The sequence below is a fragment of the Oratosquilla oratoria genome, chromosome 42, assembly GCF_046742065.1.
Source record: "Oratosquilla oratoria isolate Oo_2021 chromosome 42, ASM4674206v1, whole genome shotgun sequence".
NCBI classification, from domain to species: Eukaryota; Metazoa; Arthropoda; class Malacostraca; order Stomatopoda; family Squillidae; genus Oratosquilla; species Oratosquilla oratoria.
The window spans coordinates 752,501-769,733 of NC_134818.1; the positions used below are offsets into that span (position 1 = coordinate 752,501).

General features: G+C 39.8%; 2 protein-coding genes across 2 annotated transcripts in view; both read right to left on the minus strand.

Moving 5' to 3' along the window:
• The window catches only part of LOC143021399 (uncharacterized), a 339-nt gene extending 337 nt beyond the window's left edge, over window positions 1-2 (minus strand). The window contains exon 1 of the mRNA XM_076178835.1: window positions 1-2. This exon is cut by the window's left edge and continues 337 nt beyond it. Within this exon, the coding sequence (XP_076034950.1) occupies window positions 1-2 (2 nt within the window).
• A 2-nt stretch (window positions 3-4) lies between these two features.
• On the minus strand, window positions 5-2,483 carry LOC143021706 (uncharacterized). Its single transcript, XM_076179356.1, has 2 exons — window positions 2,390-2,483; window positions 5-2,242 (listed from the first exon to the last, which is right to left on the minus strand). The coding sequence occupies exons 1-2, from the start codon at window positions 2,406-2,408 to the stop codon at window positions 18-20; spliced, it is 2,244 nt and encodes a 747-aa protein (XP_076035471.1). The 5' UTR covers window positions 2,409-2,483; the 3' UTR covers window positions 5-17.
• Between the last annotated feature and the right edge of the window lie 14,750 nt (window positions 2,484-17,233).

Below are 17,233 nucleotides of genomic sequence, written 5' to 3' on the forward strand. Positions count from 1 at the left end.
ATGAGGTCCTGCTGGAACTAATACAGTTGGAATGTGTTTCCTATATTCGATCTTTGCTGGAGTAGGTTGTTTTGTCCTTGGCCATTGAAAGAAGATCCATGTTGGAAAAGATTGTTTTGTCCCTGAACACTAAAAGAGGATCCAGATTGGAAACGATTGTTTTGTCCCTGACCATCGAAGGAGAATCCAGACTGGAATCGGTCACTTTGGCTTTGACTACTGCGAGTAGATCCAGATTGGAGTCGGTGGTTTTGTCCCTGATTGCTGAAGGAGGATCCAGACTGGAATCGGTCACTTTGTCCTCGACTACTGTGAGAGGATCCAGACTGGAATCGGTCATTTTGTCCCTGACTACTAAAGGGGGATCCAGATTGGAATCGGTCGCTTTGTCCTTGACTACTAAAGGGGGATCCAGACTGGAATTGGTCACTTTGTCCTTGACTACTAAAGGGGGATCCAGATTGGACTCGGTCACTTTGTCCTTGACTACTAAAGGGGGATCCAGACTGGACTCGGTCACTTTGTTCTTGACTACTAAAGGAGGATCCAGATTGAAATCGGTTATTTTGTCCCTGACTGTTGGAGGCGGATCCAAACTGGAATCGGTCACTTTGTCCCAGACTATTGTCAGGGGATCCAGACTGGAATCGGTTACTTTGTCCTTGACTACTGAAGGAGGATCCAGATTGGAATTGGTTCTTTTGTTCCTGACTGTTGGAGGGGGATCCAGACTGGAATCGGTCACTTTGCCCCTGACTCCTGAAGGGGGATCCCGACTGGAATCGGTCGCTTTGTTCTTGACTACTGAAGGAGGATCCAGACTGCAATCGGTCACTTTGTCCTTGACTATTGGAGGGGGATCCAGACTGTAATCGGTCACTTTCCCCCTGACTGCTGAAGGGGGATCCAGACTGGAATTGGTCACTTTGTCCTTGACTACTGAAGGAGGAGCCAGACTGGAATCGGTTCTTTTGTCCCTGACCGCTAAAGGGGAGTTCAGATTGGAATCGATCGCTCTGATTCTTCTTTATAAAAAGTGAATGTTGGACGCGATCATTCTGTCCCTGACCACTGACAGAAGAGCCTAAATGGAAACGGTTGTCTTGTCCCTGACTGTTGGAAGATGAATCGGTGTGGAATACGTCGTTTTGTCCCTGACTGTTTGCGGAAGAGCCTGAGTGTGACTGACTTCTTTGCTTCTCATCGATGAGAGACGATTCAGACTGGAATAAATTTATTTGTTTCTGACTTTTTGGAGACAAATCTGACTGGAACTGATTGTTTGGTCCCTGATTTGTGAACGAAGTACCGGACTGGGTTGGATCGTTTTTTCCCTGACTAAGTGAGGAAGAACCTGACTGAAACTTGTCATTTTGTCCTTGACTGCTTAAAGAAGGACTATACTGGAACTGATTTCTTTGTCCTTGATTGCTGAATGAAGTACCATACTGGAACTGATTTTTCTGTCCTTGTCCGACAGAGGAAGAACCAGTCTGGAACTGATTTCTTTCTCTTTGAGTGTTAAAAGAAGAAGACTGGAACTGATTATTTTGCCCTTGACCGTTCAATGGAGAACTGGAATGGAAGTGATTGTTATGTCCCTGATTGCTGGAGGAAGTGGAGTGGAATTGATTATTTGGTTCATGACTACTGAAGAAAGACCCGGAAGCAAGCGAGCTCTTTTGGTTCTGTGTACCCACTGAAGAATCGAGATCAAGCTGACTATCTAACCCCTCACCAGATGAAAAAGTCCCACTATGGAATGAAATTTGATTCTGGTCGTTGATGGAGAGCCCTGTTTGAGAGTTAATATTCTGTTGGTTATCCAGTGAGGGTCCAGAGAAAACGTTGGTGCTTTCCTGTTGACTGGTGATTGAAGACCCAGTTCGGAATAAGTTCTGTCCATCACTGGTGAGTGATGATCCTGGTTGGAATTGGCCGTGGCTTTGATCACTAAATTGAGAATTTGTGTGGGGCCGGTTCTGATCTTGATTGGTAAGAGAAGACGACTGGAATGTTTCACTTTGCCTGTGACCAGCAGAGGAGCTGGGCTGGAAATGAGTGTTTTGGTTACCAGCGACTCCTTGAACACCTGACGAAGTGGACTGATACTGATGCTCTTGGAACTGGCTGTTGAACTGATTTGAACGGTTGTCGAAGAATCCCGGGCGAGCAAGTCTTACTGAAGGGGGATCATTGTCTAAGGATAACTGCCGAGCCAAAGCACTTCCAAGTAGTAGAACTGCAAATTACAATAAGAAATAATAAGAACAACACCAACCAAAAACATGTAGACACAAATTCTAATGAAATTTCTAATATGATATACATATTTCATTTACTTAATGACTGATTATAGGACAATGATATGAGCAATATTTTTTTTTACCAAATACGAGGAACTTCATGGTGTGGAGTAGGAGGAATGACTGAGAAAGAGGAAGACCTGACGGCTTTTAAGTCGTGGCCAAAGTGAAGGTGAGAGAAGCAGAGAGGTGATGCGGTCATGAAGACAGGTTTTGAAGGATAGAAATCAACCATTTGGCACTAGTAGGCATATCAGATTAGATATACTACTTCCACCGAAGCACCTATCCTTATTTAACAACATGCGATCATTTCCTATGTATGCACAATTTCCATCACTTTTTTTTTTAAGTTCAAAGAAACATACAGGGGAAATACACAACTTACGGAAAAAATAAATAAATATAAATAAAAGATATGACATCTATGATAACGGATGAATCTGGTTCCCAATGAACAAAAGGGTCAACCCAGCTCCTTCACTTGGATTACAATTTTTAATACTTTGCTCTGGTTAATACCAAACAGTTTTATATAGATTACACAACGTAAAATTTTTTTTCAAAAGTTTTGTTTATTGTATTTTTTTTAGAGTTTATTAATCCATTTTTCCTGATTTCAAATATGCAATTATTTTTTCTGTATCATCGACCGTTATAGAAATACATATAATTTCAATGTTACCATGTATATTTTGGAATTGTTATGTGGTCTGCTACTAAATGTTTATCTAATTTTCTCTTTCATTAGCCACTTTTCAGACCATTGCTGTAATTGATCTAAATCTTCTTGAATATCTAATTGGTTTGAGTGATCATTTGCCACTCCGCACAGTTTTGTATCATCAGCAAATTTGGAAACAGTAGATTTTAGTCCATGGTCTATATCATTTATATATACTATGAATAGAAGTGGCCCAAGAACGGAACCCTGAGGAACTCCACTTGCAACACTTTTCCATCCAGAAGTTTTTCCATTTAAAACAACTCTCTGTTTTCGACCATTCAACCAATTACTAGTCCAACCTAATAGGCTACCACTTATTCCATGCAAAGCTAATTTAGTAAGTAGTCTTTCGTGTGGGACGGTATCAAAAGCTTTTGCAAAGTCTAGATATATTAAATCTATATTGTTTCTTTTGTCATAATTCGAGATAACTGTGTTGTAGAATTCGAGTAAGTTAGTCACGCAAGAACGTTTCCGTCTGAAACCATGCTGGCTATCATTTATCAAACGGTTACTTTCTAAATGATGTTCGATAGCATCTCTGATGATAGTTTCCATTATTTTTCCTACGATTGAAGTCAAACTTATAGGCCTATAGTTATTTGGTTTCTTTTTGTCACCTTTTTTGAATATGGGAGTAACGTTAGCTAGCTTCCATTCTCTTGGGACATCTCCGGATATGATGGATTTCTTGAAAATGATTTCTAATGGAACAACAATCTCATTTTTTATTTCCTTTAAGATTCTTGGATGCCAACCGTCGGGCCCTGGTGTTTTATTAACTTTGAGTTTGTCTATACACCTTTTAATTTTTTCTTTTGTTATATTTACCGTAGTGAGTAAGTTTACCCCAGACTTTTCACAGTTTTCAGTTTGGAATTCACTTTGAGGTGTTTCGTTTACGAATACCGAGCTAAAATAATTGTTTAAGATATTACACATTCCTTCATTTGAATATTCAAGTTGACCGTCAGCAGATAATAGTGGACCAATGTGATTCCTAACAACCTTTTTATCTCTAATGTAACTATAGAATTCTTTGGGATTCTCTTTGGATTTATCAGCGATGTTCATTTCGTATTGTCGTTTTCTTTTTCTTATTGTCTTTTTTAAATCTCTCTGTATTGATACATAACTTTCTTAGTCATTAGATGCACCCGAGCACTTATATTTCTTATAAGCCTGTCTCTTTTTAGCAATACTTTTTTCAGTTTCTTTGTCGAGCCACTTTGGGCGAGCCTGATTTGGGGGACGTCTGTCCTTAAAAGGAATGTAAGTTTGAATCATCTTAGTGAGCGTATTTTGAAATATTTCCCACATCTGATCTACAGGTCTTTCGTTTAATTTTGCCTCCCAATCTGTAAGCTGAAGCTCCTGACGTAGTCCTATGAACTGAGCTTTACTGAAATCAGGTATTTTAGAAACACAAGTATCTATTCTAAAATTGTTTAGGAGTTTGAATCTAACTAAGTTGTGATCGCTATTTGCAACAGATTCACCGACTTCTACATCAGTTACCATGCTTTCGCGGCTAGTGATCAAAAGATCGAGTAAGTTTCCATATCTTGTGGGCTCTTTTACATGCTGAATTAAGTAATTGTCACCAAGAAAATCAATCAAGCGACTACCTATATGGCCATGTTCAAGGGTCGTCCAATCAATGTCAGTAAAATTGAAATCACCCATTATCAATAAATCCCGGTTGCAGAAACTAGACAGTTCTTGAAATAACAGTTGGTCGTCTGCTAATGATAATGTCTTTGGCCTATATATTACACCTATATTCATTTTTTGTCCACTTGTTTGGGTTAACTCAACCCACAAACTATCATATGCATCCTGTTTCACTTTCTCTAAAACACAAGCATGAACATTATTTTTTAACGTACAATAGAACACCCCCACCTTTCTTGTGGTTTCTATCCTGATGAAAGTGTTTAAATCCCGCAATATTAAATTCAGCTTCGAACTCTGTACCATTTAACCATGTCTCAGTTATTCCTATCATATCGGGATTTTCGCTTTTGACATACGCCTGTATTTCTTGAAATTTGTTCCTAATACTGCGAGCATTAAAGTACATGATATTTTTTCCTCCACTATAATTACATCCCATCGTGATCTTTTGTCTTCCACTGACATTACATCCTATCTTGATATTTTGGCCTTCATTGACATTCTGTCCGGTATCCCTTCCTAAAATTATATTTTGTCCTTCACTGACATTATATCCTACCGTGATATTTTCTCCTCTATTATCATTACATCCTACCGTGATATTTTCTCCTCTATTATCATTACATCCTATCGTGATATTATGTTCTCCACTATCACTGACATTATATCCTACCGTGATATTTTCTCCTCCATTATCATTACATCCTATCGTGATATTTTGTTCTCCACTATCATTACTTCCCATCGTGATCTTTTGTCCTCCACTGTCATTATATCCCATTGCAACATTTTGTCCTATGACATTACATCCTAATGTGACATTTCGTCCTCTAGAGACATTACATCCTATCATGATATTTTGGCCTTCATTGACATTCTGTCCGGTATCCCTTCCTAAAATTATATTTTGTCCTTCACTGACATTATATCCTATCGTGATATTTTCTCCATTATCATTACATCCTATCGTGATACTTTGTTCTCCACTATCATTACTTCCCATCGTGATCTTTTGTCCTCCACTCTCATTACATCCCATTGCGACATTTTGTCCTATGAAATTACATCCTAATGTGACATTTCGTCCTCTAGCGACATTATATCCTAAAATTATATTTTGTCCTATATTGGCACATTGTTCTACATTAATGCTATACTCTACACTGTTTTCCCAAGTACATTCTATTTCCCCTTCCCTTTGGGCTTCTACCCTAAAAAAGGAGCTAGTTCATTACAAACTCCCACAATGAGGTTTGTAAGAACATCTTTGCCTCTGCGGGTAAGGTGGATCCCATCAGAAGCGTAAAGGTCATGGCGCCTAGAAAAGAGATACCAAGGATCAAGAAAGTGGTATCCTAATTGTGTGCACAACTGCGATATCCTATCATTGCTCCCTATGGCTCTACTGTTCCAACACGAGCCTGCGTAGATCCTCGGGAGGATCCCACAGACTACGTGAGGGCTCCCACGTTCCTTCATCTCCTGAAGGAGGACCTTGTAATTCCGAACAAGCTCCTCTGATCTCACCCTACCTACATCGTTACTTCCCGTATGAACAATCGTAACCGTGTTCTTCCGTCCTTGCTCCCTGATGGACTGGGTACAATCGACGATCCCACGGCCCGGTTGACATACAAGCTTGCAACGTCGCTTAGTCTTCCGCTGCAGGATATCGTCATAGCCTCGCACCATGGAGTACCCCACCACCAAGAACTCCTGGTTTTCAGCCACTTCATCCTCCAGTAGAGCAAAACGATGAAAGAATGGAATCTACTAGGAGAAGACAGCAGGACATCTGTGTACCGGAAACGACATGAAGAATCTAAAATTTACTATGACTTTAGTGATGATATGTGTTATTGTAAGGATGTTACTGGTTTGTTTACAGCCCTTGGACTCGAACATGATCCTGCAGAATGGCGACTGTTCATAGATAGCTCAACACGAAGTCTCAAAGCAGTATTGCTCCACAATGGAAATAAAAACCCATCTTTGACTCTTGCACACTCAGTACAGAAGAAAGAAAACTATCATAATGTCAAACAGCTTCTTGAAAAAATCAATTATGCTGAATTCAAATGGGATGTTTGTGGTGATTTCAAGATGCTAGCCTTTTTGCTTGGCTTACAAGGGGGATACACAAAGTATTCCTGTTTTCTTTGTTTATGGGACAGCAGGGCTGATGATGATCATTATAATAAAGTTCATTGGCCCCCAAGAGTTGAACTGCAGCCAGAAATGTTAAATGTTCTCAGACAGCCTCTAGTAGATTCGAAAAAAGTTTTATTACCCCCACTTCATATCAAGCTAGGGTTAATTAAACAGCTTGTGAAGGCTTTGGATTTTGGAGGCGAAACTTTCCAAGAAATTTGTTTCATGTTTCCCAAGCTATCTGAGGCTAAGCTCAAGGGTGGTATATTTGTTGGACCCCAGGTAAACAAAATGTTGAAGTCGGAGAAACTGGAAAGAGCGATGACGAAAGTTGAAAGAGAAGCTTGGTGTTTATTTCGTGATGTAGTTCGTGGATTCCTAGGAAATCACAAGGACCCTAATTATAAACAAATAGTGGCAAAGCTTATTGAGCACTTCAGGAAACTTGGTTGTCGTATGTCCTTGAAGATACATTTCTTGCATTCTCACCTAGATTTCTTCCCCGAAAACTTGGGGAGTGTCAGTGAGGAGCATGGCGAGAGATTTCATCAGGATATCGCAACTATGGAAAGAAGATATCAAGGACGATGGAATACTGCTATGATGGGAGATTACATATGGTCACTAGTCAGAAAAGACGAAAGCATGCATTCTAGAAAATCTCGATCGTCAAAGCACTTCTAATCATGAGAAGAGTCATCAAAACACTTGCAGTGCAAAGTTGTGTTGTTTATTTTGTTCTTACTAATATTGTAGCTCTTAAATACACTTCATATTATGAAAAAAATACTAGATGTTGTATAATTATCCTTAGAATGCTAAAGTAGATTGAATCAATTAACTACTGTAGAGAAAGGTTGCATATATAACAATAAAATATAAAATCAAGAATAAATATCGATGTTACGTCAAAACTAATGTAATATTTGGATTCAGTGACACGAAATACATATACAAACATGAAAAATACAAATAAACAAAACATGTGTTACATTGTGTTATTGGACATTCTACACTGGTTCTTATCCTATGAACCCCCGTCTCCAGCAATATTCACATTAACACAACATTACATGCAATGTGTATAATGTACTTTATTTATAGAAATTAGATTGTCTCATACATATGAAAAGGTTGTTGTTGTTTGCTTTTAATAAGAATATGAAACTGTGGAGTGGTCTTTGACAACGTGACAAGATTGGGACAGGAGTAAAGGCTGTATAGCGAATATAAATGTTTATTTTCATATCCTCACGGAGCCCCTGAAACCATCTACTGACTCCCAATGGGTTCATTGACCCCAAGTTAGCCCTTGATGTAGAACGTCGTACAGACGAAGAAGTGTTCGTAGTAGTAGTAGTAGTAGTAGTAGTAGTAGTAGTAGTAGTAGTAGTAGTAGTAGTAGTAGTAGTAGTAGTAGTTGTAGTAGTAGTAGTACCAGCAGCAGCAACAGTAGCACTGGTAGCAGTACTAGTAGTAGTAGTGGTAGTAGTGTTGGATGGTGTTGTTTACAACATATGGTAGCGTTCGAGTGGTAGCGGCTTCTCTGGAGGCGTGGAAAACAAGCCTTGTTTCTTGTCTTTATTCGAGTGAATATCTCCCGCTCTCCGAAGAGGAACGGTTCATTATATACATCAATCCGGCAAGGTTGCCGACAAGGGAATTTTTTTTACCTTGTCGCTGTTTCCAGCGAGACTAGACATCGGAATGATTTAATTTACATACAAGACTAACAAGAAATGATGATACATCACTTTGTAGCGTTTATATACGTGTGTGTCTGAATATAGACTGGTGAGGATAATAACCTTATGGAAATGTATTGTCGAAGTGGCAATATCTTTGTTAGCAGGAATCCAAGGGTTTGGTGATAGCTGTGCGCGTCCGAGGTCATGACCCCGATAATTTGAAGTCTCAGGACAATAGACTTGACCGCAACACTTGACCCTTTCTTGTACGTTAGGTATTGACTACCATCTTACACCGTTGTGGTGCAATGCATGTGCATATGTATGCGCGTACTCGTCTAGATGTAGATAAAAAGGAGACTGTGTCGTTCTAGAAGAGTTCTAGAAGTTCTCCAACAGTAGTAGTAGAAGTAGTAATAATAGTAGTAGTAGTAGTAGTAGTAGTGGAACTGTGTGGTGGCAGCAGCGGGGTCTGTCTTCCACAGACACAGTTAATTGGCCCCTCTCCCGCCAATGACTGTGGTCGACGACCCTTTTATTTATCCATTTATTTATTTATTTATTTTTAATAATGCCTAGTACAAAAGTTCATTTATCCTACTGTCAACCACCGTCTGCTCAAAATCTAGGTTTTGTACATGTGTTGATTTGGGCGGTGGGGACCTGGTACCTCTCAGGCATAGGAGGGCTGATCTTAGGAGTGAGAATGACAGTCTACATCTCATCCATGAAACAATGCTGCTTTTTGGTTGTTGTTTCTTTTCAGCCATTACCTCAGCCAGCCGAGCGTAGAATGCCTTTGCTCTAGCACCCATCCCACCTGAAGTCGTAAAGGTTATAGGAGTGAATGAGCCCTGGTCTACATTCTGTATCGTATATCCTGATCTTCTCATACTCGTTCCGGGAGTGGGATGCCTCAATAGTTAAGTTGCTGTAACAGGGGGCCATCGTATCAAATATTCGCATGTCAAAGAAAGCCAATTGCCCCCGTGTCCAGAAACCTCTTGCGCTGACATCCACTCTTGCTTCATCAGATGTGTTGGACGTGCGGTATCTGAAGTTCTCCCCTCCTAGTGGGAGTAATGTTGGTTCGATAGTCACATCCTTGCACACCTCCTGAAGCATTTGGGCAGTGAGATCTCTTACCTCATCGTGTCGCATCCAATGAATCCACCCTGCTTGCATATCATCGCATGGTCTGGAGTAAATTATACACCACAGGAACATCTGTTAGGCAGCCCTCCCAATGGCCATCCATACCTCAGGGCAATGGCATCCGTGAATTCTCTTTTGTTTAAGGTGAATCCCCTGCAGTAGTAGTAATAGTACTGGCCATGGCAATGTACACCCTTGGTCTTATGCACCTGCAGCAGAGGATACAATATGAAAAAATAGTGCCGTTTGTATTTCTCTAAACGTTTATATATATATATATATATATATATATATATATATATATATATATATATATATATATATATAGTTTTGATGAATTTCCTCAAGCAGGTGAATAGAAGCCACAAGTTTAAAATATTTTCTTTAATAACAACCAGAAAATGGCGAAATCCGAATGGCCCATGTGGATTGCAGTGTAGTAGTGTAGTCAACTCTAGGTTGAATAAATCATCTTTTTAAGCGAATTACATAACCGAGATTCATAGGTGATTTTCACATTCAGATTCTAGGTTTCCATGTAACTTTCCCAAAAAAGAAGAGGACGAAGAAGAAAAAAAAAAAAAAGCACAACAATAATAAAAACAGAAACAACAATGGCATCAACAACAACCACAAAAATAGCAACTAGAAAAGAGAATGGGGGAGAGCTTTAATTTTTTCTCACGTTGATGACAAATGACATTATGCTATTGGTAATTAAGACTTTTTGCAAAAGAAATGATGGCAATATTTCGCAATAGCATCCGCCAAGATATACAAACGGTAGACTAGCATTAAGTTGATTAGGAATGACTAATGAAGATAATCGAAAATAACTGAAGAAAAGAACATAGACCAGAATCTATGTTCTATTGTGACGAATATGTAGGCTGCAAAATGATCAGTTCTGGAGTGATATCATAAACCATTTATATATGATGCATTTTTATTTTTCTTCTTTTCTGTTGTTGGGAGTTGAGCAAGTAACTTGAGGATAGCAACATAGTAAGTTTTGGTACGTGTGTGGCATGTGATATCCATAAGTCATATTTCACAGGATATTGGAAATGATAGTTAGTTATTAAGTTCAACAGCTTTATTTGATCACATTTAGTACATAATAAAGTAAAATCTTAAATGACCACTTCTCATTTGGTAGAATGAAGTCGGCTATTGTTGATTTTGAGTCTTTGTGAAATCTTCATTTCGGAAGTAGTAGTTGGAGGCCTCAGAACACGGAAGAGCTGCGTACTCCTCCACACACGTTAGTTCGTTCTGGTCGAAGATGGAGCCCTCACCGCATATGAAACTATACTGGGTAGTATCTCCACGGCCGTCGGGGAAAGCATGTGGGTTGCACACGTGGAAGACGCGGCAGTTGTTGCCCTGGTCGGCGTAATAACCGTAGGGCCGGCCAGTGCACTGGAAGGATGTGTCGACACTTCCTAGCCGGGAGCTCGAGCCGGATGGGAGGTTGAGGGGCTCAATTTCACTGTCGAAAGAAGTCATGAGGTCCTGCTGGAACTGATCCAGTTGGAATGTGTTTCCTATATTCGATCTTTGCTGGAGTAGGTTGTTTTGTCCTTGGCCATTGAAAGAAGATCCATGTTGGAAAAGATTGTTTTGTCCCTGAACACTAAAAGAGGATCCAGATTGGAAACGATTCTTTTGTCCCTGACCATCGAAGGAGGATCCAGACTGGAATCGGTCACTTTGGCTTTGACTACTGCGAGTAGATCCAGATTGGAGTCGGTGGTTTTGTCCCTGATTGCTGAAGGAGGATCCAGACTGGAATCGGTCACTTTGTCCTCGACTACTGTGAGAGGATCCAGACTGGAATCGGTCATTTTGTCCCTGACTACTAAAGGGGGATCCAGATTGGAATCGGTCGCTTTGTCCTTGACTACTAAAGGGGGATCCAGACTGCAATTGGTCACTTTGTCCTTGACTACTAAAGGGGGATCCAGATTGGACTCGGTCACTTTGTCCTTGACTACTAAAGGGGGATCCAGACTGGACTCGGTCACTTTGTTCTTGACTACTAAAGGAGGATCCAGATTGAAATCGGTTATTTTGTCCCTGACTGTTGGAGGGGGATCCAAACTCGAATCGGTCACTTTGTCCCAGACTATTGTCAGGGGATCCAGACTGGAATCGGTTACTTTGTCCTTGACTACTGAAGGAGGATCCAGATTGGAATTGGTTCTTTTGTTCCTGACTGTTGGAGGGGGATCCAGACTGGAATCGGTCACTTTGCCCCTGACTGTTGAAGGAGGATCCCGACTGGAATCGGTCGCTTTGTTCTTGACTACTGAAGGAGGATCCAGACTGCAATCGGTCACTTTGTCCTTGACTACTGGAGGGGGATCCAGACTGTAATCGGTCACTTTCCCCCTGACTGCTGAAGGGGGATCCAGACTGGAATTGGTCACTTTGTCCTTGACTACTGAAGGAGGAGCCAGACTGGAATCGGTTATTTTGTCCCTGACCGCTGAAGGGGAGTTCAGATTGGAATCGATCGCTCTGATTCTTCTTTATAAAAAGTGAATGTTGGACGCGATCATTCTGTCCCTGACCACTGACAGAAGAGCCTAAATGGAAACGGTTGTCTTGTCCCTGACTGTTGGAAGATGAATGGGTGTGGAATACGTCGTTTTGTCCCTGACTGTTTGCGGAAGAGCCTGAGTGTGACTGACTTCTTTGCTTCTCATCGATGAGAGACGATTCAGACTGGAATAAATTTATTTGTTTCTGACTTTTTGGAGACAAATCTGACTGGAATTGATTGTTTGGGCCCTGATTTGTGAACGAAGTACCGGACTGGGTTGGATCATTTTTTCCCTGACTAAGTGAGGAAGAACCTGACTGAAACTTGTCATTTTGTCCTTGACTGCTTAAAGAAGAACTATACTGGAACTGATTTCTTTGTCCTTGATTGCTGAATGAAGTACCATACTGGAACTGATTTTTCTGTCCTTGTCCGATAGAGGAAGAACCAGTCTGGAACTGATTTCTTTCTCTTTGAGTGTTAAAAGAAGAAGACTGGAACTGATTATTTTGCCCTTGACCGTTCAATGGAGAACTGGAATGGAAGTGATTGTTATGTCCCTGATTCCTGGAGGAAGTGGAGTGGAATTGATTATTTGGTTCATGACTACTGAAGAAAGACCCGGAAGCAAGCGAGCTCTTTTGGTTCTGTGTACCCACTGAAGAATCGAGATCAAGCTGACTATCTAGCCCCTCACCAGATGAAAAAGTCCCACTATGGAATGAAATTTGATTCTGGTCGTTGATGGAGAGCCCTGTTTGAGAGTTAATATTCTGTTGGTTATCCAGTGAGGGTCCAGAGAAAACGTTGGTGCTTTCCTGTTGACTGGTGATTGAAGACCCAGTTCGGAATAAGTTCTGTCCATCACTGGTGAGTGATGATCCTGGTTGGAATTGGTCGTGGATTTTATCTCTAATTTGAGAATTTGTGTGGGGCCGGTTCTGATCTTGATTGGTAAGAGAAGACGACTGGAATGTTTCACTTTGCCTGTGACCAGCAGAGGAGCTGGGCTGGAAATGAGTGTTTTGGTTACCAGCGACTCCTTGAACACCTGACGAAGTGGACTGATACTGATGCTCTTGGAACTGGCTGTTGAACTGATTTGAACGGTTGTCGAAGAATCCCGGGCGAGCAAGTCTTACTGAAGGGGGATCATTGTCTAAGGATAACTGCCGAGCCAAAGCACTTCCAAGTAGTAGAACTGCAAATTACAATAAGAAATAATAAGAACAACACCAACCAAAAACATGTAGACACAAATTCTAATGAAATTTCTAATATGATATACATATTTCATTTACTTAATGACTGATTATAGGACAATGATATGAGCAATATTTTTGTTTACCAAATACGAGGAACTTCATGGTGTGGAGTAGGAGGAATGACTGAGAAAGAGGAAGACCTGACGGCTTTTAAGTCGTGGCCAAAGTGAAGGTGAGAGAAGCAGAGAGGTGATGCGGTCATGAAGACAGGTTTTGAAGGATAGAAATCAACCATTTGGCACTAGTAGGCATATCAGATTAGATTTACTACTTCCACCGAAGCACCTATCCTTATTTAACAACATGCGATCTTTTCCTATGTATGCACAATTTCCATCACTTTTTTTTTTTTTTTTGTTAAGTACAAGGAAACATACAGGGGAAATACACAACTTACGGAAAAAATAAATAAATATAAATAAAAGATATGACATCTATGATAACGGATGAATCTGGTTCCCAATGAACAAAAGGGTCAACCCAGCTCCTTCACTTGGATTACAATTTTTAATACTTTGCTCTGGTTTTATATAGATTACACAACGTAACATTTTTTTTTTCAAAAGTTTTGTTTATTGTATTTTTTTTTTAGAGTTTATTAATCCATTTTTCCTGCTGATTTCAAATATGCAATTATTTTTTCTGTATCATCGACCGTTATAGAAATACATATAATTTCAATGTTACCATGTATATTTTGGAATTGTTATGTGGTCTGCTACTAAATGTTTATCTAATTTTCTCTTTCAGATCAATGACTGAACTATTTACCTGTTAAGATGGCTACTAGAGGATGTGAAAATTCTCCTGATACATTTTGCTATGTGTGTGGTTATTATATTGGGAAAAAACAAGTACTACATAAGATCGTGAGAGGTGCTAAAGTGTGGATAGCGTACAGACTCTATTTCGGAATGCCCATGGGTGACCAGGACAAGCCATGGGCACCTCATGTGATATGTGGAAGCTGCCGATCTACTCTAGAAGGATGGCTGAGAGGTACAGGAAGGGCAATGCCTTTTGCCATTCCTAGAATATGGAGAGAGCCGAAGAACCATCACGACGACTGCTACTTTTGTATGATTGATGTGACGAAGTACAGGAAAGTGAAAGGAAGACAAGCTCTGCAGTATTCAGACATACCATCATCTAGAGCACCTGTCCCACATGATGATAGCTTACCAGTACCACAACCACCAGAAAATGCAAATTTATTTTTATCATACTCTCTTTACTTTTAATTAACTTCAATATTAAGTAGTTAATATATATTCACTTTCCTAAAGATATATGGAATACTAATGCTATTCGTCTTTTTTGAAGTTGCTATATTTAGTTATTTCTTTCTTTCCAGATGGAAGATGCAATGGAAATTTCATCTGAAGGGTCAGCAGGTAGCAGCAGCCATGAAATGGGAGACGAAGATTTCGCACCAAGAACGACTTCGGAGCCTCACTTTCCAAGTCAGAGTGAGCTAGATGACTTAATCAGAGATTTAGGTCTTACTAAGTCAGGAGCTGAGCTTCTTACATCAAGGATGAAAGAATGGAATCTACTAGGAGAAGACTGCAGGACATCTGTGTACCGGAAACGACATGAAGAATTTAAAATTTACTATGACTTTAGTGATGATATGTGTTATTGTAAGGATGTTACTGGTTTGTTTACAGCCCTTGGACTCGAACATGATCCTGCAGAATGGCGACTGTTCATAGATAGCTCAACACGAAGTCTCAAAGCAATATTGCTCCACAATGGAAATAAAAACCCATCTTTGCCTCTTGCACACTCAGTACAGAAGAAAGAAAACTATCATAATGTCAAACAGCTTCTTGAAAAAATCAATTATGCTGAATTCAAATGGGATGTTTGTGGTGATTTCAAGATGCTAGCCTTTTTGCTTGGCTTACAAGGGGGATACACAAAGTATTCCTGTTTTCTTTGTTTATGGGACAGCAGGGCTGATGATGATCATTATAATAAAGTTCATTGGCCCCAAAGAGTTGAACTGCAGCCAGGAATGTTAAATGTTCTCAGACAGCCTCTAGTAGATTCGAAAAAAGTTTTATTACCTCCACTTCATATCAAGCTAGGGTTAATTAAACAGTTTGTGAAGACTTTGGATTTTGGAGGCGAAACTTTCCAAGAAATTTGTCTCATGTTTCCCAAGCTATCTGAGGCTAAGCTCAAGGGTGGTATATTTGTTGGACCCCAGGTAAACAAAATGTTGAAGTCGGAGAAACTGGAAAGAGCGATGACGAAAGTTGAAAGAGAAGCTTGGTGTTCATTTCGTGATGTAGTTCGTGGATTCCTAGGAAATCACAAGGACCCTAATTATAAACAAATAGTGGCAAAGCTTATTGAGAACTTCAGGAAACTTGGTTGTCGTATGTCCTTGAAGATACATTTCTTGCATTCTCACCTAGATTTCTTCCCCGAAAACTTGGGGGCTGTCAGTGAGGAGCATGGAGAGAGATTTCATCAGGATATCGCAACTATGGAAAGAAGATATCAAGGACGATGGAATACTGCTATGATGGGAGATTACATATGGTCACTAGTCAGAAAAGACAAAGGAATGCATTCTAGAAAATCTCGATCGTCAAAGCACTTCTAATCATGAGAAGAGTCATCAAAACACTTGTAGTGCAAAGTTGTGTTGTTTATTTTGTTCTTACTTATATTGTAGCTCTTAAATACACTTCATATTATGAAAAAAAATACTAGATGTTGTATAATTATCCTTAGAATGCTAAAGTAGATTGAATCAATTAACTACTGTAGAGAAAGGTTGCGTATATAACAATAAAATATAAAATCAAGAATAAATAAAGAAATATCGATGTTACGTCAAAACTAATGTGATATTTGGATTCAGTGACACGAAATACATATATAAACATGAAAAAATACAAATAAACAAAACATGTGTTACATTGTGTTATTGTACATTCTACACTGGTTCTTATCCTTTTTTTTTTGGGGGGGGGGGTCATGGACCCATTTAAGAATCTGACGAAAGCTATGAACCCCCGTCTCCAGCAATATTCACATTAACACAACATTACATGCAATGTGTATAATGTACTTTATTTATAGAAATTAGATTGTCTCATACATATGAGAAGGTTGTTGTTGTTTGCTTTTAATAAGAATATGAAACTGTGGAGTGGTCTTTGACAACGTGACAAGATTGGGACAGGAGTAAAGGCTGTATAGCGAATATAAATGTTTATTTTCACATCCTCACGGAGCCCCTGAAACCATCTACGGACTCCCAATGGGTTCATTGACCCCAAGTTAGCCCTTGATGTAGAACGTCGTGCAGACGAAGAAGTGTTCGTAGTAGTAGTAGTAGTAATAGTAGTAGTAGTAGTAGTAGTAGTAGTAGTAGTAGTAGTAGTAGTAGTAGTAGTAGTAGTAGTAGTACCAGCAGCAGCAACAGTAGCACTGGTAGCAGTACTAGTAGTAGTAGTGGTAGTAGTGTTGGATGGTGTTGTTCACAACATATGGTAGCGTTCGAGTGGTAGCGGCTTCTCTGGAGGCGTGGAAAACAAGCCTTGTTTCTTGTCTTTATTCGAGTGAATATCTCCCGCTCTCCGAAGAGGACGGTTCATTATATACATCAATCCGGCAAGGTTGCCAATAAGGGAATTGTTTTTACCTTGTCGCTGTTTCCAGCGAGACTAGACATCGGAATGATTTAATTTACATAC